Source organism: Canis aureus, chromosome 13, assembly GCF_053574225.1.
Source record: "Canis aureus isolate CA01 chromosome 13, VMU_Caureus_v.1.0, whole genome shotgun sequence".
In the NCBI taxonomy this organism is placed as follows: domain Eukaryota; kingdom Metazoa; phylum Chordata; class Mammalia; order Carnivora; family Canidae; genus Canis; species Canis aureus.
The window spans coordinates 62,516,074-62,537,673 of record NC_135623.1 but is presented as its reverse complement, the minus strand read 5'-3'; the positions used below and the strand labels follow the sequence as shown (position 1 = coordinate 62,537,673).

Here is a 21,600-nt window from a genome sequence, read left to right as displayed (position 1 = left end):
ACACACCTGCTGGTTCAAATCTGAAATACAACCAATAAAAAATGTTTTTTTTGTTTTTTTTAAGATTTTATTTATCTATTCATGAGAGACACAGAGAGAAAGAGAGGCAGAGACACAGGCAGAGGGAGAAGCAGGCTCTATGCAGGAGCCTGACGTGGGACTCTATCCCGGGTCTCCAGGATCAGGCCCTGGGCTGAAGGCAGCGCTAAACCGCTGAGCCACCCTGGCTGCCCAATAAGAAATGTTCTTAAAAAAAATAATAAAATAAAAAAAAAAAAAGAAATGTTCTTAAAGCTTCAAAGATGAAAGTTTATGCAAACATTTAAAAAGAAATCCTAGAAAACAATAAATTTATATTTCTGTAAGTAGTGGTACTAGATGGAAATAAACAGGTTTACATAAATGCATTTAAATACTTACTGAGCTCCTATTAAGGAACTCAGTGCTATGCTATGTACTACAGAGAGATACATATGATGTTCTTTGCACTTAAGCTATAATCTGGTAGTGCTTGGATAATTTAAAAAAACAGCTAGAAGACTAGTGTAAGTGCCATAAAAAAAAGAAAAACACTAAATTCAGGAGTTCACAGGGCATGTACATATGGGGCAATTTGCAAAGACAATCAGAGGTGGCATCTGGACAGAGTTTGGAAGAACAATTTCAACAAATGTAATTTTGGGAAAGGGAATAGAAAAAGAAAAGTCTTAAGAGCAAAATATGGATCTTCCAGGCCCTCTGGCAAATACTGGCTTAATATGTGCTCTGATCACCACTGCCTCATGAAAAGCACTATTTAAGGAGTATCCAATTACACCTCAAATTCAGTATGTGCAAAAACCAAACGTATATACTCTTTTATAATTTATGTATTTTTAAGTAGATTCCATACCCAGTGTGGAGCCCAACACAGGCCTGAACTTATGACCTTGAGATCAAGACCTGGCTGAGATCAAGAGCTGTATGCTTCACCAACTGAGCCACGCAGACACTCCAGGAGAAATTACTTTTAAAAAGTGAATATAGGGGTGCCTGGGTGGCTCAGTCGGTGAAGCATGCAACTCTTGATCTCACCTCAGGTCTTGATCTCAGGGTCATGAGTTCAAGCTCAACGCTGGGCTCCATGCTGCGTGTGGAGCCTATTAAAAAAAAAAAAAGTAATTTCTTCTTATAGCTGTCCTATTTCCATTAATTATGCTACCATTCTCCCAGTTTACTCAGGCTCAAGACCTTAAAGGTATTTTATATATTACTACTTTTTAAAAAACTGTTTTTGTTTGTTTTGTTTTTAGTAACCTCTACACCCAACATTGGGCTTGAATTCGCGACCGAGATGAAGGGTTGCACGCTCTTCCGACTGAGCCAACCAGATGCCCTGATTATCACTACTTCTTAAAAATTATCTATTCTCTTTATAATTCACTCTCTCTTTCATATACCATCCAGTTTTTCCTCTAAAACATACCTCACATACATTCCTCCATGCATACCAGTTAGGTTCCCAAGGAAACTACATTCAGAGAAAGCAAAAGAAGATATATAAACCCTTAATTACTTGCTAAGCTTTGATGCCAAATCTCAGCCTCAAATCCTAGTAAGCTGGACTGGCCAGGCTCTGGAACTGGAGAGGATCAGATGGAGAATTCCAGCTGTGAGGATTTGAGGCCACCCAGAGCCTAAACCAATGTAGGTCAAATGACCTCCTCTTCTGCCCCCAAAAGGTCACACAGGACCTAATCTGGTGGTGAGGAAAAACCCTTACTGGGAATCCCAGCCAGCAAGAAAAAGAAAAGAAAAAAAAGAATTGTAAAGACTGCTTGCTCCGATGCAGAGGGAAGAGTTGGTCAAGGCCCTATATCCCAAATATTTCTAGGATGGGAAGACAAGAGGAGACTTCTAAGCAGAGGGGTGTTAACTGACAGATTAACAATATTTTGGGATTTCTTTTGAAGGAGATGAGAGAGCCCATTATTTTCTCGTTGAGGGTAACGTTGCCCCTCCCCAACTAAATATATCTCTGGAGTACTGGAGGCCCAGTGTCTTGCACATACAGGTTTCTAAAATAAAGGGAAGGAAAACAGGTCTGACATTATGACAATACTTTAAGCCAAGGAAGTTACCTACTATGGCCTGCGGATTGGACCACAACAATTCTGACAATCAAGTGCTAATTATGACACAGTTCTGAAAAGAAGCTTCCTCTTAATCAGGTACTTAGCATGCTAGTGGGTCAAGGCAAGCTCAAGAGAACTCCCATTGCTACACTGTGTTAAACACAATATTGACTTTTAGGGTCCAAGCTGTAAAAACTCAATACACGCTAGAATAATCTAAAGAACAGCACAGCAAAGCAATCAGACACCAGATCAAAGTCCAACACACCCTGGACTTGAAGGAAAGAAGACTGGAAGAAGGAAGACACAATGATGATCATATTATAAAGTATGAGTTTGCACCTACTGCAACTAGACTGCTTTTTAACTGCTTTATTTGGAACAAGCAGAGGTTGCACACTGCTCTTGGCACATCATCTAAACTAGTAGTCCATGCAATTATTGAGGGCAGTACTTAGCACTTCAGTGAGATAAGATCACTGGACAATTAAAAGCTTTTCCTCTTCCTAGTTTCTGAGGCAAATGCCTCTCCCTCTCTTCCCCTTTCTCCCTCCTTTCCATTTGTAAAAAAAAAAATCTATCATAAGTAACTGCACTAGTCCTCAAACACAAACTCCTTGGTGTAAGTCTGGAATTCAGGACACGGCCAAAACTGGCTCTTCACAAATGTTTGGGAAACTAATCAATAAAAGAAGCAGAGCTCTCAGGAAACGACTTAGAGAAAAAAAGAGGTCCTGAGATATACAAAGAACTATCTGGGGCGGCAGGGGGACGATTAGGCCGAGCACAGAGGCTTTTCAGGGCAGTGAAAATACTGTGTGGGATATTAATAAGGATGGGTATATGCCATTTTACTTTTGCCCCAATTCACAGAATGCAAAATACCAAGAATGACCCCTAAGGTGTACCACAGACTTTGGGTGAGTTTTATCATGTGTCAACGCAGGTTCACCCTTGCGTTGTGAAAAAAATGTACCGCTCAGGTGAGTGATGATGATCCTGGGGGAGGCTATGCTTGTGCGGGGGCCAGGCTATAGGAGAAATCTCTGTACCTCCCCCTCAATTTTATCTAAACCTGAAACTGCTCCAAACAACTCGTCTTTATTGAAACAAACAAAACAAACTCTAGGTTTATCAGATAGGTAACTCTATCTGATAGGTTTACCAGGGATGGATTCCACCATAGGCTGGGAAGCCAAAAAGGCAGGAATGTGAGGTTACTGGCTGGTAATCATTTGTGGCTTCTTCCCCTCAGAGATGAGAGGTCTGAGGCTGGGGAAGGTGGGAAGACTAAGAAATTGTACAAATGTGTTCTGCTTGCTGATGTCATCTACAGTAAAGCTGCACTAACTTGGATCCAGCACCAAAGTTTAGGGTAAGGTACCTGTGCTGAGCAAGTTGGTTCACCAATCCATTACTCAAAACTGTGGTGGCACTCCAATGCCTTCAGAGAAGGAACTCCACTTTCAAATGGCAAGCTACTTGCCATTTCCCTACAATCTGGAGATGGCCAAGAGATGGGATTAAAACAAGGAAGTAGCTGGAGCAGCTGGGGGGAAAAACAAATAATACTTAAGTCTCTGAGAGTTGTTAGAATTACCATTTATCAAATGCCTGATAGGTGCCAAGCGCTGTATGGCCTAACTGATATATATTATCTTCAGTCTTCAGAACAACCTTGCAAGAAAAGAGATTTTACAGAGATTTTACAGATGAAAAAAACTCAGGGTGGCATACGTCGTAAGTGGGGGAGGCAGGTTTGCTTGCAAGAAATGCAGACCCACAACAAAGTCCTTACTTTTTCCATTAATCCTCAAAGTGTAGAATGAAGACCCCTCTCATCAACTCTTTGGGGTCACCTAAACTTAAATTTAAAATGAATGATGCTTTCAAGGCCCAGCACAATCTGGTCCCAATGGATCTTGCCTCACTGAAGCATTCTTATTTCCAAAAACCCAGTCCATTCATTAAGCCAGGAACACATCGAAGATACATCATCATCCTCTTCATCTCTCTGAACATATTCTCCCATCAGATTTGACCTCCTCCGTAACGCCTCCCCTAACCAGCTCAGACTAAAGACCCCTATTGTTTGCTTTCATCTTAATCTGACGAGGACTACATGGCCCTGGAGTCTACTGCTTCGTATTATCACTTAGCTTTTTACACTTAATGACTATTACTTTTACAATTAAAATGAGAAGCTCCCTAGAAATAATACTTCAGACACATGTCTCCTTTTTTTTTTTAAGATTTATTTATTCATGAGAGACACAGAGAGAAAGAGAGAGACAGAGAGAGAGGCAGAGACACAGGCAGAGGGAGAAGCGGGCTCCACGCAGGAAGTCCGACGCAGGACTCGATCCCCGGTCTCCAGGATTACGCCCTGGGTCGAAGGCGGCTCTAAATTGCTGAGCCACCCGGGCTGCCCCAAGACTACATGTTTCCTAATAAACCTGACAGAATTTACCACAAAATCTAAATCTCTTAGGTACCTCAAATATTAATCTACAGAGTAGGGATACAGATCATGTACTAGTAAAGAACTCAGTTGTGGGTTTGAATTCCCAGCATCACTAGTTAACCACTCAGTAATCTCGAGCAAGCCTCAAATTTTTCAACTGTGAATTATTAACAACTTTATTTAAGATTTTTTTATTTATTTATTCATAGAGACAGAGAGAGAGAGAGAGAGAGAGGCGCAGAGACAAAGGCAGAGGGAGAAGCAGGCTCCATGCACCGGGAGCCCGACGTGGGACTCGATCCCGGGTCTCCAGGATCACGCCCTGGGCTGGAGGCGGCGCTAAACCGCTGCGCCACCAGGGCTGCCCTTATTAACAACTTTATAATATAGAAATTAGCTAATAAAAATACCTACCCTCAAAGAAGAACTATGAGACATGGGTGAAATGATTTAAGTAGAAGCAGTTTAGCACAGTGCCCAGCATTGGCAAAGTTTTATTTTCGACAGATATTAAAGTGGTCTCTTAAAATTCTTGAGAAGGAGCTATACATAGGCATCCTAAAAGACTTCAAAGAAGCCATTTACATACGTAATCTATGTCTCCACTGATTAACAAGATTCACAGTATGAAAATACGTCTTTAAAACCATAGCTATTTGCACTATAAAAGAATCTGATTTTTCCCCTAATTTTTAGTTTTTGCTCACACAATTTTATAATAGCAAAGAATAATTTTTAAATTATCCTTAAAAAAATTTTTTTAAGATTTTATTTATTTATTCATGAGACACACAGAGAGAGAAAGAGAGGTGCAGAGACACACAGGTGCAGAGCAGCAGGCTCCATGCAAGGAGCCTGATGAGGGACTTGATCCCGGGACTCCAGGATCACGTCCTGGGCCGAAGGCAGGCGTTAAACCACTGAGCCACCCAGGGATCCCCCTATCCTTAAAATTTAAGACATTTATCTGCAAGCTCATTACTCCATCACATCATCTGTTGTATTGTTGTTTTCCCTTTTATATTACTGTTATATTACAAATTAATGTTAATTATATATTAATACTCATGTCATCCATACATTAATACATTAATTATATTAAAACATTTGTAATTTGGTTATGTTAATAAGTCATCGCAATCATTTAACCATCATAGAACATCCCATGAAACTAACATCACAATTTAGCCACCCTTGTGCTGCTAGACTATTATGATTCTTTTTAGATTTTATCATTGTAATGATAATGTCTAAAGAACATCTCCATGCACTAAAGTTATTTTGCTTTTTTAAACATGTTCATGCAGAGAACCTTTTTTTTTTTTTTTTTGTAAAAATCACTGAGGTCAAAAAAAGCCAAGCACTATCATGTCTAGATAGCACTGACAAATTAAATTGTAAAAGAGCTTAAAACAATATGCACGGACACTGGACTAGAGAAGTGATCAATGACTAGCAAGAGGGAGCGAAAAGTCCAAGTTTCACCACCACCCCACCAGTCAGCATTGTTTCCTTGGGGTACTTAAAATCATCTCCACTAAGCAGCCACTGTTGTATGCTATTGGCAGGAGTATAAATAAGTGCAACATCCCTGAAGAGCAAGGTGGCAGAAATTCCATCCCAGATTCTTATCCTAGAAATATACTTGAGCTTATGCATAAGATCTTCTAACCAGCAGTTCACCATCTCCAACAAAAAAACCTGGAAACAATCTAAACATCTATCAATAGAGGACTGATTAAAATTAGTGTGCCTGGCTGCACACTAAAATTAGCTGGGTAGGGTTTCATAAAAAAAGACATGTGGGGTGCCTGTGTGGCTCAGTTGGTTAAGTGTCTGCCTTAAGGTCAGGTCATGATCCCAGGGTCCTAGGACTGAACCTTGCATCAGGCTCCCTGCTCAGCAGACAGCCTGCTTCTCCCTCTCCCTCTTTCCTTGCTTAGAGCCCTAACTCAGACCAATTAAATCTGGATCTCCAAGAGAGCAGTATTTAAATCTCTCTAGGTAACTTTAATGTCCAGCCAGATTTAGGAACTACGAAGTTTAAGTAACGTATTCATACATGCATTTATTCAATGGAATATCAGGTTAACTATTAGCAAAATGCAGAACAGTATACAGGCAACTACCACTTTGTGTGAATGAAAGAGAGTATTTTCTTCTTGTATTTGCATAGAATATTTCCAGAAGGATATAAAAGAAACTGTCATAATAATGGTAGCCTTTGGGAGGAGAAATTGGGGTGTTGAGAGGTTTATATTTAAATGTATGTCATTTTATATTGTTTTGCTTTTTAATCAAGTGCATTTAAAAGTTCAATAATTCAGATAATTTGAATCCATTCAAAAATTCTAATAATGTTGAACAAAAATCAAATTATCATTTATAGACAATTTTTTCAGGAACATATGGCACTAAGAAATGTATAGTACCCCATAGCAGGGGCCAGGTAGCAACGTTCACAGGGTCTCTGTGGAGACCCACATACTTGGGAAGAACCAAGTGGCTACCAGGGGTCCTTCTTTGCCCTTTGGGCATAGACAGTAGTTCCTGCTCTGCTACCTCCTTCTGCCCTAGCAACTAACTTATTCAGTGTACCATTCTAAAGCAAACAGTCATTGCCTGTTATGCTTGGCCAAAATGTTTACTCATAGTTCACTTCCTCACACAGTGTAGGTCATCTTTACATGTCTGGGTTATACATTTCTTAAAGAACATATCAGATTTATAACCCATGTGTAAGTTAGTTTCTCAAACAGAAAGCAGACATGATTCTATCTCTTCTCTGAAGCACTTACTTCATGTTACATGCAAACCATGGTCTCTGCAGGGCTTAGGGGGCCAATACTGTTTCTATAATTAAGTATGCTAAATCTTAAACTTGAAAATAACCAATGAGGGACGCCTGGGTGGCTCAGTGACTGAGCTTTGGCTCAGGGTGTGATCCGGGAGTTCCAGGATCGAGTCACGCATTGGGCTCCCTGCATGGAGCCTGATTCTCCCTCTGCCTGTGTCTCTGCCTTTCTGTCTCTCATGAATAAATAAATAAAATCCTTAAAAAAATAAAAGAACCAATGAGCTAACTTCATTTTATAGTGTATTTCAGATTTACCAAGCCAAACAAGAATACAAATAAATCTAAAAAGTATGGAAGAGTTTTACATTCATCAACACAGCTAAAAATTTGAGAGGTTTGCATTATTTAAATACTTTTTCAACAGGTTACTTTCAATAGCTGCAGGATTTTATAACTGGGTCTCAGATATATTACTTATGTCTCTTTTTTAGTTGTGTTTTGTATTGTTTTGCTTTGAAGAGGAGATAGGTCCCTTTAGAATGAATAGTTATATGATTTTGATATCAGAAAATGTTTCATTATAATTAATGGGAAGAAAAACTGAGTTGTGTAAAATAACATTCCTTTACACAATGCCAATGCATTACAACACATGCCAGAAACATCAAGAAAGGAAGTGCCCTACAAAAAAAAGCATTAATATTTCAAGAGATCAGATTCTGGAATACCAGAGAATCTTTAAGGACTGTTGATTTTCAAAACTCTTAAATGCATTCATTCATTTATTCCTTCATTCAGCAGGCTTTTACTAAACGCAACTTCCTGCCAAGCACTGCATTAAGCCCTAGAGACACAATGACAGGGCTAGGATATAGAATTCCCATATCAGTGCTCTAACCATGACATGTCCATTTCCTTGTTTCAAATATCAAATATATGCTTTAAAGTGGGAAATTTAAAAGATATTCTTCTTTTTTTTTTTTTTTTTAAAGATATTCTTCTTATTTCTCATATTTTATAAAAGACCTTGAGGAAACGAGGATAATTAAGAGATGACTGGTAACACACAATTTTTCCCTATAAGCCTAATGTTTTCAAATGTAAGAAAAAGGAAAATGCCCAATCTTCTGGATAAACCAGGGAGAGAGAGTTGGCAGTAAAGTATTTATAAGGTGTTAAAGGCAGAACAGATTAGACTGGTGATATTGTTGCTTCTTCCTAACACATCTTAAATCAACACCTGTTTCATCTCTCGAGGAACGTGCAGGTTAACATCTAACTTGCCTTCAACTTGCAAAGAAATAGAGTTGCCATGACAACTGAATGAAAAGTTTAGTTAGCAGAATTTATCCAATGAAATGCAAAAATCCACTCAATGCCATTTAACTGATACATGAACACTTGTAAGCAAATTCTATTTTTCTGTTTGTCAAACTATCAAAGTAAATGTCAACCTATTCTCTAGAAAGTTTCACGGATAAAATATTAACCATATACATACATACCCCTTTTTGTCAGGGGGAGCCACAGATAAGCAAAATTGAATAATAATCATTTGACCGTTAAATCTTTGGCAGTGCTGCATTTAGTATTACAGGGTCTCAAGCAAACCTAAATTAAGGATAAAGCAGACACTTATAAGTTTGTTTCTTGTTATTTCCAGTTATCAAGTAAACTCATGTACATATTTAATTTCTACTTGTATCTATTGCACAGTGCAACTTATTCAAATAAGTAGACTATCAATTTTTTTTTAGAAAAAATATTTCCATCATAAACACACAGAGTTTAGGCTGTTCACATATGCTGCATAATCATTAACTTCCAATATGCAAGTAACCTTACTGAAACCAGACTAAAGTCCCCACCAGATACACAGGTTCTCAATCTGTCCTCCTCAGTTTTGGTGGGATAAACTTCTACTGCACCTGTGCCTACTTTCAACATAGCATGAATTGGTTGTTATTTTTGATTAGACAGCAGTGGATAATCAAAAACCTGTGATCATTTATTTAAAGACATATTATAACAAATACAGAAGTGCTCTTATTTGATAAAAAAAAAAAAGTTAGGTGTAGTGATAAAATCATCTTCCTAAAGCAGTATATATAACGATAACACTATGCTAGGCACAAATTCTAGAGTATAATCTCTAAAATAAACAAGAGTATAGGGACAAATAACTAGAAAAACATTCTAAATATATATAAATTAAAGTCATACAGGGAATCCCTGGGTGGCTCAGTGGTTTAGCGCCTGCCTTTGGCCCAGGGCGTGATCCTGGAGTCCCGGGATCGAGTCCCCGCATCAGGCTCCTGGCATGGAGCCTGCTTCTCCCTCCTCCTGTGTCTCTGCCTCTCTCTCTCTCTATGTCTATCATAAATAATAAATAAATATATATTTTTTAAAAAGTCATACAGTTAAAGAGAGAGAAGTATGATAATTGGGAATCCAGATTATCCATGCTAATACTAAAATCTTATATAACAGAAGGAGCACTCTGCTATCCAACACTTATCCACAATGTTATAGTATTAATGACGGCATTTATGGCATTTCACATATTGCATTATTTTGGCACAAACAGAAAGCACAACAAGAAAAAAATGCGTAGCATGGTGTGTTAGAAGACACATTGTCCTTTTCAGAAGTCCATTATAAAGGCAGCTGGTCAGATTCTGGCTAAACACAAGTGGGATGCCAGCCCATCTCCTTCCATCCCCATCCCACCCTCCCATTCAAGCACTGGTTACAAAAGTGCCTGTGTAGCCCTGAGAAGTGAGTCATGGATATTCCATTTACAGATGGGGTGGGGTTGAGGGAAATCACTATTACATGCCCAGTTAGCTGGAAAAGTCCATCCTGTTTTTCCTCTTTTACATAATAATCATTTTTCACAAACCTGAGATAAAGAACACTTGGTAAGTAGGAACTCACCAAATATTTCAGCACTCATACACAAAAGGGAAAGACTTACTTTTACAGCCAAGGACATGACCTCATAGAGCAGGCCTAACAATTCACATTAGGCAAGGGGCTTGTACAATCAGGATAAAACATTTGTTCCTTTTCGCCCACACCAAGAAAAACAGTGGCTGGAGAAATAAGCACAGTGCCAGTTCCCAAATCAGAGTCACCCACCAGGAGTTCACACAGACAGCCAAAGCATTTCATGAGTGCAAAGACAATCTTTTACAACTTCCTTTGCCAAGGAAACAAAACAGCAAAGTGGCTTCCTTAAGCTGACCTCACAAGTAAACCATGAGAAATACAACCTAAAGCCATAATGACAAAAATCAATGCTCTCTTTAGATCTATACTCTGTGCATTAAAACACCACATGCCTGGCCCATCTCTCTATACCACCTACTAAGCCAAATGACAATGCGTATCATGACCAATTCACATTTCAGAACTTAAAATGATAATACATAGCTTAGCTTTAAAAATATCTATTCCAAGCCCCTTGATTTCTCCAAGTTCTCCCAAAATCCAACAGGTTGTCACTTTTTCTAAACATATTTGAAATAAATCTTAATTAGATCTCTCAGTCATCAACTGAAGACCTGCACATGGATCCCAACTTGTGTTCTGAGTCACAATAAAGATTACAGTGGGCTCTGAAGTGTGGGGGAAGCAGTGATCCTACCCAATTAGTAAAATTTTTGCATATGTTTATTGCCTCCAATTATCAGTATCACCAATTAGGGACGCCTGGGTGGCTCAGTGGTTGAGCCCCTCTGCCTTGGGGTCAGGGTGTGATCCCGGAGTCTCAGTTAGGGTCCCACATCGGGCTTCCTGCTTGGAGCCTGCTTCTCCCTCTGCCTGTGTCTCGGCCCCTCTCTCTGTCTCTCGTGAATAAATAAATAAAATCTTAAAAAAAAAATCACCAATTAAATCAGCCTCCTAAGGCTTGTAATGAACTTAGGTTTTAAGCACATTAAAATTCACAGCATATTACCTTTAATAACAGGAACTACCAGTTATTTTAATGAGGAAGAAAATTTCTATGAAGAGTTTTTATTCAAATCACGTTTCTTCACAAATATTATCCTTACTCCTTCCACTTCTCCCTCACAGCATAAAGTACTCTGAAGACTAACATTTAAAACAATTTAAACCACAAAAGCCACACAAATCCACCAGAGGAAAATCCAAAATACCAACCAAAAATAATACACAGAAGAGCAAAATTAACTTTTCAGCTACACCTTGGCAGTCACTGGCTGGTGTACAGTGCTCTCTCTCTTCCATATATGCATAATCAATCACACACTCCTATTTTTAAAAACTAATCATGTAAGTTTGTATCTTTTAACTTTTACTATTGAGAACTCCTGTGTGTGTGTATATATACACACATGTATGTATATGTGCACTTGTGCATGTATATATGTATACACACCTACACGTAAAATAATGACTCGGCTGCTGCAGTGTGCAATGGGTATCATTTTGCCTAACAGTATTTCCCCCTTTAGCTAAATAGGATTTCTTTCTTGACAAGAAAAATAGCATATAATTCTGGAAAACAAATACACCATACTCCTAAAAACATTCCTGAACTCCCAGTCACCTCTATCCAAGTCTGAGTTAACAGCCTGCTGCTGAGTGTCTTAACACTCCTCTAAAAATTTAAGGTCTCTATTTCACCACTGACAATGTCAAGGTAAAAAAAAAAAAAAAAAAAAAAAGAGTAAATATAGACATGTCAATTCAGTTCTGTCTCAGGTCTCCGAAGAATGGTTCAATTTTAATAAAGCCTCAATGTGAATAATAATGGGGACGCCTGGGTGGCTCTGTCGGTTAAGCATCTGCTTTTTGCTCAAGTCATGATCCCAGTGTCCTGGGACTGAGCCCTTAGGTGGCTCCTTGTTCAACAGAGAGTCTGTTTTGCCCTCTCCTCCCCTGCTTGCGCTCTGTCCCTCTCTCTCAAATAAATATAAATTTTTTTAAAGAAAGGTAAATAATACTGAACTCCATGACTTAAAAGGCTCTTGGTAATACTTAAAATCATCTTGCACTGCATTAGATTCTTTTGAAAAGATTTTCAAACTCATTGTATTGCTTCCTTACCACCTACATACTACCTAGGACATAGGACTGGTGCTGTGAGTTCACAAATGACAAAACTGAGCAGAGAGAGAAATGAAGAAACTTGCCCAGGCCCATGTCAACATGGTCTCAATTTGTCTTCCAAGTGCTTTTAACAGAACCCATTGCATTAGCTGGAACAGTCCATTCTTGACCTCTGCCAAAAAATCTTTAATAAACCCCCACGGTGTTGGGCATGTTTCAGGACAAGGAGGAATGATGTAATGATTATGCCAATAAATCCAAAACCACAGGCAAGGAAACTTCCAGGAACACTTTTAGAAAGTAGAAAAAAAGAAATCAAAACTGCTATTTATGTCATGTGTGTCACATGTCTTATGTTATAGGCATTAAAAATGAGTGTCATAGAACTACACTGTTTTTTTTCTCAAGAAAATTCTCCCTACTTCAGAAAAATCTCATTAGAAATGCATATATTGGGCAGCCCGGGTGGCTCAGCGGTTTAGCACCGCCTTCAGCCCAGGGCCTGATCCTGGAGTCCAAGGATCGAGTCACACAAGTCACAAGGAGGAGTCGGGCTCCCTGCATGGTGGGGCCTGCTTCTCCCTCTGCCTGTGTCTCTGTCAGTCTCATGAATAAATAAATAAAACCTTAAAAAAAATGCATATATCTTAGGAGCTAGCAGTGGGAGGGGAGGAAGCACTTTGTGTGTAATTTCACCCTGTCCTACCCTCAGTCATACTAGGCATGAGAACAGAGAGTTCTTAATGCTGTACTTAATGTAAAGATTTACTCTTTCTTTATCATTGTTTCATTTATCTTCTTGTTATAGTTTCCAATGTGTGTTTTGCTGTTTATTCGTCTTGGTAAATAATCTGTTATCCTTTAGATTGCTAATTCCAGTAGGCAGGATCATGAGTGTCCTACCTTGATTTACACAGGTGGAGCACAAACACATGAGCATCAGATGCTATTTGATAATGATGATAGGTGGATTGAATTATACTCATACTAACCCTGTAACAGAGTACTTAAATTTGTTCTAACAGAACAATGTAGATTAGTACTAACTAGGCCATTTGGCCTTGGAAATTCAGAATTGGAGGGGAGAAGGAATGGAATCTACTTCTAGCATTTATACTACTGGCTACTGAGCAGCTGAAATGCTTCCACTTACTACTCACGTCACAGGTAATATATAAGCTTACTCACTTCATTTAATTGGTCCAAAATAAAATATTTGATAACCTATTATCTTTCCAGCTCCCTGTTGCATATATATTTTAGGTGAAGACTGGCCCACTAATTTAACAGAGACATTAAAAAAAAAAAAAAAACACCATAAGATAAAACCTCAAACTTGAACCAGACATGTGAGTCCATGGGCATAAGTTGGCTTTTAAAAACTCCTAATGTGAACATGCTGACCTCAAATCTAAAGTAACCAGGAACCCAATTTTACTTCTGACTTGAGCCACTAGACAAATCACCTCTTTCTGCTCTACTTTATCCTTCTAAAACAAAGGGTTGTTCAAATATATATTTATGTCTCAACCAATTAAAAGCAAAACTAACCTGAAGACAAGCAAATAGAAAATACTCTCAAATTTCAAGACCATCATGGAACTTTATAGTTTACGTGGAACTTTAGAGTTTACACTTCACAAATACCATAGTCATATATTGTTCCTAGCTACTTCTCCCAAACACGTGAATTCAATCTCTTTTGATTTCTTTTGTTTTCCTAGAAGGCTCTTTCCTCAAAGTTATGAAAGGGCTTTTGTTGAGGTCCCAAACAAAATACACTTAAGGAGTCTTGACTGTGATGTTCCTCTTTTTAGATGGAACACCAGAAAGCATGAAGATCTGAAAATGACCTATGAGATAAGCTATTATATTGAACAAAAAAAAAATCTCCTCTCTAATCAACTATAGTGTGTGAAAGCCAGAGCAGTGAGAAGGAACAGTAAGAAACAGAGGGAAGTGCCCGGGAAGTGCACAAGAATCAAGAGAATAACACAGAGGGCAAAACCTGATGAAAGGCCAAACTGCAGAGAACTTGAGAAAAGTTTAAAGTAACTAATGAGGGGATCCCTGGGTGGCGCAGCGGTTTTGCGCCTGCCTTTGGCCCAGGGCGCGATCCTGGAGACCCGGGATGGAATCCCACGTCGGGCTCCCAGTGCATGGAGTCTGCTTCTCCCTCTGCCTCTCTCTCTCTTTCTCTCTGTGACTAACATAAAAAAAAAAAAAAAAAAAAAAAAGTAACTAATGAAAGTCCATCAAAGAAAAAGAAGAGAGATAAAAAAGGCTTTCCACAAACCCTAAAACAAATACATATATGTGTGTATATGTGTATCCCCAAACATGTATGTAAATATAGTATTATAAAGTTGGATCTTATTTTTTACTTAGACTTTTCTCCAAAATGTATGTTAATATACTCTACAAAACTGCCCAAATTCTGATTCCCCTAGGAGACTTTCATTCCCAAGATCCACAAGTTATATACTGTATTTAAATGCACTGAAAAATACAAATTCATGTCAGGAATACTAGGTCTTTAACCTAAGGGTTTCACTTGAACTTCTCTAAATCTATTCAACTGTAAAGTGGGTTCCTAAGGGCAGCTAATCCCCTGGATTAGGCACCCACTTGCCCCAAAAAGCAAACACCAGCTCCTGTCTGGTAAAACCTGGATAAAATGAAGCACAAGGGCAAGAAAAGGAAATTTTCTAGAAGACTCTTCCTACGAGGGCTACCCTGTATTTAAAAGTTAGGCTGGGTGGCAAGAGCAGGAGGAAAAAGACCTGCTTGGGTATCTTTTGTTGAGCTGGTGTGCACAAATCTATTTGTCCCCATCACCCTGCATCTTTACAGACATGTCCTAGTTCACTTCTTTCTGCTAAGGGGCCTCATCAAGTGAAATGGTCAACTGACAGCTCCAATTCTCCCAAACCAATGTCAAAATTCTACCTTAAAAACTTGTAGAAAAATCCCAACGAGGTCAAGGGAAAAAAAAAAAAAAAAAACAGTCCTTGGCATACTTTTGTGTTCTTCATTATATACCAATGGGACAACAGAACACTATATTGAAAATGTTCCCACAAAGTGGGAATCAATTGCCCTCATACGGCCAAGCCCTAAATATAGACACAATTTTTTTGTTGTTGTTCAAAATACACTCAATTAAACTCGTGGATAGAGGAAATGGTGGTGGGCAACTGGGCCGAGAGCACAGGAAACCATGACAGTGTAACTCCACTATCTCCACCAGCAGTAAAATGGCTTTAAATGTCCTTGACAAGGGCTGCCAAAGCAAAGACACCCAAAGTAAAGGGCAAAGTAACACATATGCCCTTTTTTCCTCCAGGCTTTGTTCCCTTGATCGAGTCTGGGTTACTGGGAGGGAAGAGAAGACATTCCGCACCCTGGGTCTCAGGTGATTCTACCTTTGGGCGGAGGGACACGACATCACGAGCACTCAGAGCAGTGAAAGGAATAGGCTTCCCTACTCAGATAATAAGGATCCAGTTAGTCTAAAGGAAACGTGAGGGGGCGGCCCGGGTGGCTCAGTGGTTCTGGGGGTTGGGGGTGGGGGCGTCCCCTGGAGAGCCTGCGTCTCCCTCTGCCTGTGTCTCTGCCTCTCTCTCTCTGTGTCTCTCATGAATAAATAAATAAAATCATTCACAAAAAAAAAAAAAAAAACATGAGAATTTAACTGGGGTAAAGTCCTCACAATTTACCTTCCAAACACCACCACACCCACACACTCCCACACACACCTCACAAGCACAGAAACACTGGTCTTCAACATTCCCGCAACTGCAGCAAGCAGCTGTGTTTTAAGTGAAGGGAATTCGAGAAGAGCGAGACCTGGAATGCAAGCAAACCTTAAAACCAAAATGTATTCCAAGCTCTTCGAACTTTCAAGCAAGCTTTATTACACTGGCTCTGGACTTGGTCGGCAATATCCCTGCTTCTGCACGACGTCTGGGCCAACACACGCGGGAGCAGCACGGTGTGGGCGGCCGGAGGTGCTCAAACTCAAAAAATTGTGCTGAAACCGTTAGAGGGACAGGGCTTAAACCTCTCCACGGGAGGCGAGCTCAGGGGCGACGCGGGACACCGGGAAGTCACCTTCCTTCCGCAAGTGGGCTCCTGAGGGCGGGAGAACACGGAGGGTTTTCAAAGCCGGGATCCTGCGGTCAAACTGGGTCAAAACGCAGGCTGCGCCGCTCACGAGGGCGCGTGGCTGTCAAGTTGCCTGCGACTCCGAGTTTTCCTCATCCGCACAATGGGACTTGCGGCCGCACCCACCTCGCGGGCCCTCCACGCCGCGCAGGAACCGAGCGTCCGCCCGGCTTCCCGGCGGGGGACGCGGCCCCGATACCCGCGGGGCCTCCGACGGCGCGTCCGCTCCGGGCCCGAGAGGCGCCGCCGAGGCAGGACCTCGACCGTCCCTCAAAGCGCCTGCCCCGCCGCCCCCCGGGCCGCGGCGGCCTCCCAGCAGGCGGGGACCCGGGCTCAGCGCCCCGTCAGCGCCGTCACAGACCGCGGGGGGCGGGGGGCGGGGGGCGCCGCCTCAGCTCGTGGCTGTCGCTCCTCCGCCAACTTCGAAATACTGTCACGTACACAATAGGTCGGAGCGGCCTGAGGGACAGCGCCCGGCTCCGCGGCGCCGCCACCCTCGCGTCTGTGCGGCGCGGCCGGGGTCCCGGGTCCCGGGGGCGGGCGGCGGGCGGCGGGCGGCGGGCGACCCTCCCGGGCCCAGACGCTCCGGGGCCCGCTCGCGTCGGCGCGTGCTCGGCGGTGGCCCGGACGCGGCGGCGGCGGCGGCGGCGGCGGCGGCGGCGGCGGGCTGCGACGTCCCGAGCGGCCCCCTCCCTCCCTCCCTCCCCGCGCCGCCCCCCGCCGCGGGTCCCGCTCCCGCTCCCGCTCCCGCTCCCGCCTCGCCTCTCGGCGCCCGCCCCGCTCACCTAAACGCGGCTCCCTCCTTGCAAGCCCTGCCCTGGGCGGACGCCGCCGCGGAGCCGCCGCCGCCGCCGCCGCTGCCCTTTTTGTTAAAGAGCTTCTGGAGCAGGGTCGGGGCCATGATGCTGCCGCCGCCGCTGCGGCTCCGGCCGTGGCGCTCGGGGGGCCGGCGTCTCAGCGCGCAGCCGGGGGCGGCGGCCGCGGCGGCGGGGCCATCGCGGCGGCGGCGGCGCGGCCGCCCAGCCTTGTGGGAGCGCGGGGCCGCTGCGGCTGAGGAGCTGTGCGCGGCGTCGGGGCCGCCGGAGGCCGGTCATATGACTGAGCCGGCCCGCCGCCGCCGCCGCCGCCGCCGCCTCGCGCGCTGACAGTTATCTCCTGCGGGAGGAGCCCGCAGCCCCACGGCGGCCGCGGCGGCGGCGGCGGCGGCGGCGCGGGAGGAGCGCGGCCGCCCGGGCGGCGGCCATTGGCCCGGCGGCCGCCCGCCCCGGGCTCACGTAACCCCGGCGGGAGGCGCGGCCCGGAGCGCGCGGCCCGCGGGGGGCGGGGGCGGGGCGGGGGGCGGGGCGGGCGCGGCGCTTAAAGGGGCCGGGGGCGCGGGGGCGGGGCCGGGGGCGGGGCGGGCGCGGCGCTTAAAGGGGCCGTGGGGGCGCGCGGGGCGGGGCGGGCGCGGCGCTTAAAGGGGCCGGGGGCGCGCGGGGCGGGGCGGGCGGCTCGGGCTGCGGGCGGCGGGGCTGCAGCGGTCGCCGCGGCCCTTCGGCAGTGAGCGAGCGAGCGGCTGCGCCGATCTTTGTTCTTGTTGAGACAAAGCCCCTGGACTTGGGTCCCCGGTTCGTGCAGGTGCAAGTGCTCGTTTACTGAAAGCCCAGGGTGGGGGCAGGGGGGAGCGGAAGGGCTTAACCCACGAGGTTGCTGTTTCGCGGGGCTGATTGGAATCTCACGGCCCCCGGGGCAGTGGCCTGTGCCTACCGCGTCCGGCTTGGATCTCTAAGGGGTCGTGTTGTGTTTTTTTGTTTTTTTGTTAACTGTGCAGTCGGATTATTCGCTCTCCAGCATCTTGGGTCACTACACCAGAGTTCTATAAAAAGTTGCCTGTGAAATTAAAACAACACATGGAATCCACTGCATAGGTTCAAAAAATAAGAGGAGCTGGTTTGTAACGGAATGCTGTCTTCATGCGCGCTCAGCCATCGAGGCACAGAATAAGCTGCGTCCGCAGCAGGTGCGGAGCGTCCGGCGGGGGAGGGAGGGAGGGAGGGAGGGGTGGTCGTAGTGGAGCCGCCCGAGAGCCTCGGCCTCCGCCCGACGGCGTCCCGACCTCCTGGGGCGGGGAGGGAACCCCGGCTCCGGGCTGCGTCCTCCTCGGCCCTGCAGCGTGAGCCCCTCATTCTTCCTCTCGAGGACTCACAGGCATAAAAGGACGATTCCACGCTTCTCCTTCAGGAGCAGCGAATAGGGAGGGACTCACCTGGATTCTCTTAGACTTGTTCAGGGGCGGGGGCGGGGGGACTCCTGGAAACTCAAAAAGGCAACTGTCTTTTCATGAACGGAAGTAATCGACGGAGTGATCCCTCCTCCTGGCTTTGGTGGGAAACCAGCTGTGAATGATGATGTGCTGAAATTTCACGAAGGTAAGGGAAAGGTGGCAGGAACTGAAACTCCACTCTTTTTTTTTTTTTTCTTTCAGATTTCTACGATTAAAACGGTGGATTGAGTGTTCAGGCCAGCAGGCAGTCCTTGTTTCACGCAATGGAGTGGACACAGTCCCCTGATTTGCAGCTTTGATCAGTCTACCCCATGGGACTACCAGTATTGGCCAGAATCCTATGTGACAGGTATTGGCTTCATTGGCTGTGACTCTATGAAAACATGGTCCCAGGTGGGGTTATGGCTGGCACTTGACCGCCCTTCCTTACGAGATCCCTGCTCAGAAGATGTCCTGTATTGTCCAAACCCAAGCACTACCCTTGTGCCTACAGCTTTTGTAATAGCACATTGAAGACAAATTTGGCATGGTGTCTCTTGTGTCCCCCATCCCCACCCCCAAGGACTGTTTCAGTTCCAGCCCCAGTCCAAATGCGCGGAATCGCCCAAAAGAGGCAGTTCCAAAGTCAGCCTGCCCCAGACATCACGCTCAACTTCACTGGTCAACTTTAAGTAAAGGGGGGGTGTGCATCTCAAACTGTTAAGGACAGACTTCAGTTAAGGAAAAAAAAAAGGAACTGAAATGGTTCCCTTCTCTCCCTTTGCTTCCTCTCAACACCATATTCTTCCTCTTTCTGGTTCTGGTCACACCACTTGCTCTGAATTTTAAAAGCATACAAAAATCCTGACCAGCAAAATGTGGGGAGATCACTCTCTATAGCTCTCCTCTTCCCAGTTTCATTATTTCTTTTCCTGTCTGCTCAAGGCCTCTTCCATCCATTGGTCACCGCCTCATTCCTGAAGCTTGTCATACACCCCGTCTCCAGCCCGGTCGTAGGCCTGTCTCCCCGTTCCATAAGTCTCATTCACCTCATCCCACTCACCCTACATTAGAAAAATCTATCGGCTGGATCCTCCTGTATGCAGCTGTCACGAGGAGCGGGGAGTAAAAAAGTGTCCTGAATTCTTGGAAAATGACAGAAAAATGAAACAGGAAAGAGGGGAATTGTAAAAGGGGCGACTTGCCTGTCCTGTCTGCTCTGGGTCCTGGTGATGGTTCTCTCCAGTTGATTAATGTATGAAAGTTGCTTCAGGAGTTTCACTTGTGTGGTCGGCCTGCCTTGTACTCGGTGGCCTACCTGCTATCTGCTACCGCTTCTTCCTACCAGAACTCCAGTTTTGTTCAGGGCCCATCCCTCCCCCAGGCCAGTGTGCCTCAGGGTAAACTGACATATCCCCAAACTCTAGCCTGAATGATCTGAGGGTAACCCCATTGCTTTTGCAACCAACTAGGTTGGTTTACTTCTTGGTTCAGGAATGAGCCCATGAGGCAATTCTCGCCAAGGGGACAAGAAGGAAAGGAGCCAGAGGAGGAGTGATTCTGGAAGGTTTCTCTCTCTTAATAGAGAACTATACGGAGAGATGTGGGTCGTTGTTTCTTCCTTTGGATGTTGTTTGTCTGCATCTTATGCTAGTTATCTTACTAGCAGCCTGGGTCACCCTAAGCTGACCTTCCCCATTTGATGGGATAATATTTCTAATTTGAAGCCAAAAGCAGTCTATAAGAGAGGGTCCTGTTTTGTGTTCTCTATTGCTTGTTATGCAAAACAAATAAACCCCTGCTTGTTTAACCCTCAGTACACCAGTCATCACCAACAGACTTTATTTTTTCATATTTTTCAGCCATTTGCAAATCATTTATAAGGAGCAAGAATAAAGGATAGTGAAACAATTTTATTTATTTATTTATTTATTTATTTATTTATTTATTTGAAACAATTTTAAAATGAATTTTAGGGACGCCTGGGTGGCTCAGCGGTTTGGGTGTCTGCTTTCGGCTCAGGGCATGATCCTGGGTCTGGGGATCAAGTCCCACACCAGGCTCCCTGCACAGAGCCTGCTTCTCCCTCTGTCTATGTCTCTGCCTCTGTTTGTCTCTCATGAATAAATAAGTAGAATCTTTTAAAAATAAATATATAAATAAATAAACTTTAATAATAATTTAAACTTAGCAAAATCAAATTTTTATCCTATATTTTTCTGCAATTAGAGAAATATTACCCTGAGCGGGCCATATCCTTTATTTTTTTAAAGTAATTCCTGTGTGCGATATGGGGCTCAACTCTGAGATCAAGAGTCAGCATGCTGTACTGACTGAGCCAGCCAGGTACCCCAGGCCGTATCTGTTAAATATTACTATGGGCAGCCCGGGTGGCTCAGCGGTTTAGCGCCGCCTTCGACCCAGGGCCTGATCCTGGAGATCCGGGATTGAGTCCCATGTTGGACTCCCTGCATGGAACCTGCTTCTCCCTCTGCCTGTGTCTGTGCTTCTCTCTCTGTCTCTCATGAATAAATAAATAAAATCTTTAAAAAATATATTGCTATTAATCAGTCAATGTATATGTACCAGGAACAAAGTCATCTCATAAATATTGACTCTAAATTAAAAATACATCTCTAACATGCTAGCTTATTCTTATTTTTGCTACTTCTTGCACTTGAATCAACAAAAGTACTTTTGAAAATGTGGGTGGCCTTCAGTCTTGTTGAAAAGAAGA

The 21,600-nt window shown here is 43.8% G+C and overlaps 1 protein-coding gene and 1 long non-coding RNA gene across 5 annotated transcripts in view; one reads left to right on the top strand and one right to left on the bottom strand.

The window, feature by feature from the left end:
* The window catches only part of FNIP2 (folliculin interacting protein 2), a 131,931-nt gene extending 114,359 nt beyond the window's left edge, over positions 1–17,572 (bottom strand). For 2 of the 3 annotated variants that reach the window (XM_077846516.1, XM_077846518.1), the window contains exon 1: positions 17,407–17,572. In XM_077846516.1, coding sequence (XP_077702642.1) covers positions 17,407–17,522 — 116 coding nt within the window. In that variant the 5' untranslated portion in view covers positions 17,523–17,572. Of the gene's footprint in view, positions 1–16,567; positions 16,589–17,406 lie in introns of all 3 variants that reach the window. The other variant, XM_077846515.1, reaches the window with a different exon arrangement.
* A 528-nt stretch (positions 17,573–18,100) lies between these two features.
* Positions 18,101–20,682, top strand: LOC144282624 (uncharacterized). 2 transcript variants are annotated; one of them, XR_013351122.1, is made up of 4 exons: positions 18,101–18,238; positions 18,432–18,620; positions 19,086–19,233; positions 19,809–20,682. It is a non-coding gene; the product is annotated as an uncharacterized LOC144282624 (long non-coding RNA). The 2 variants fall into 2 exon arrangements; XR_013351121.1 differs by having other exon boundaries at positions 19,086–20,682.
* The last annotated feature ends 918 nt before the right edge of the window (positions 20,683–21,600 follow it).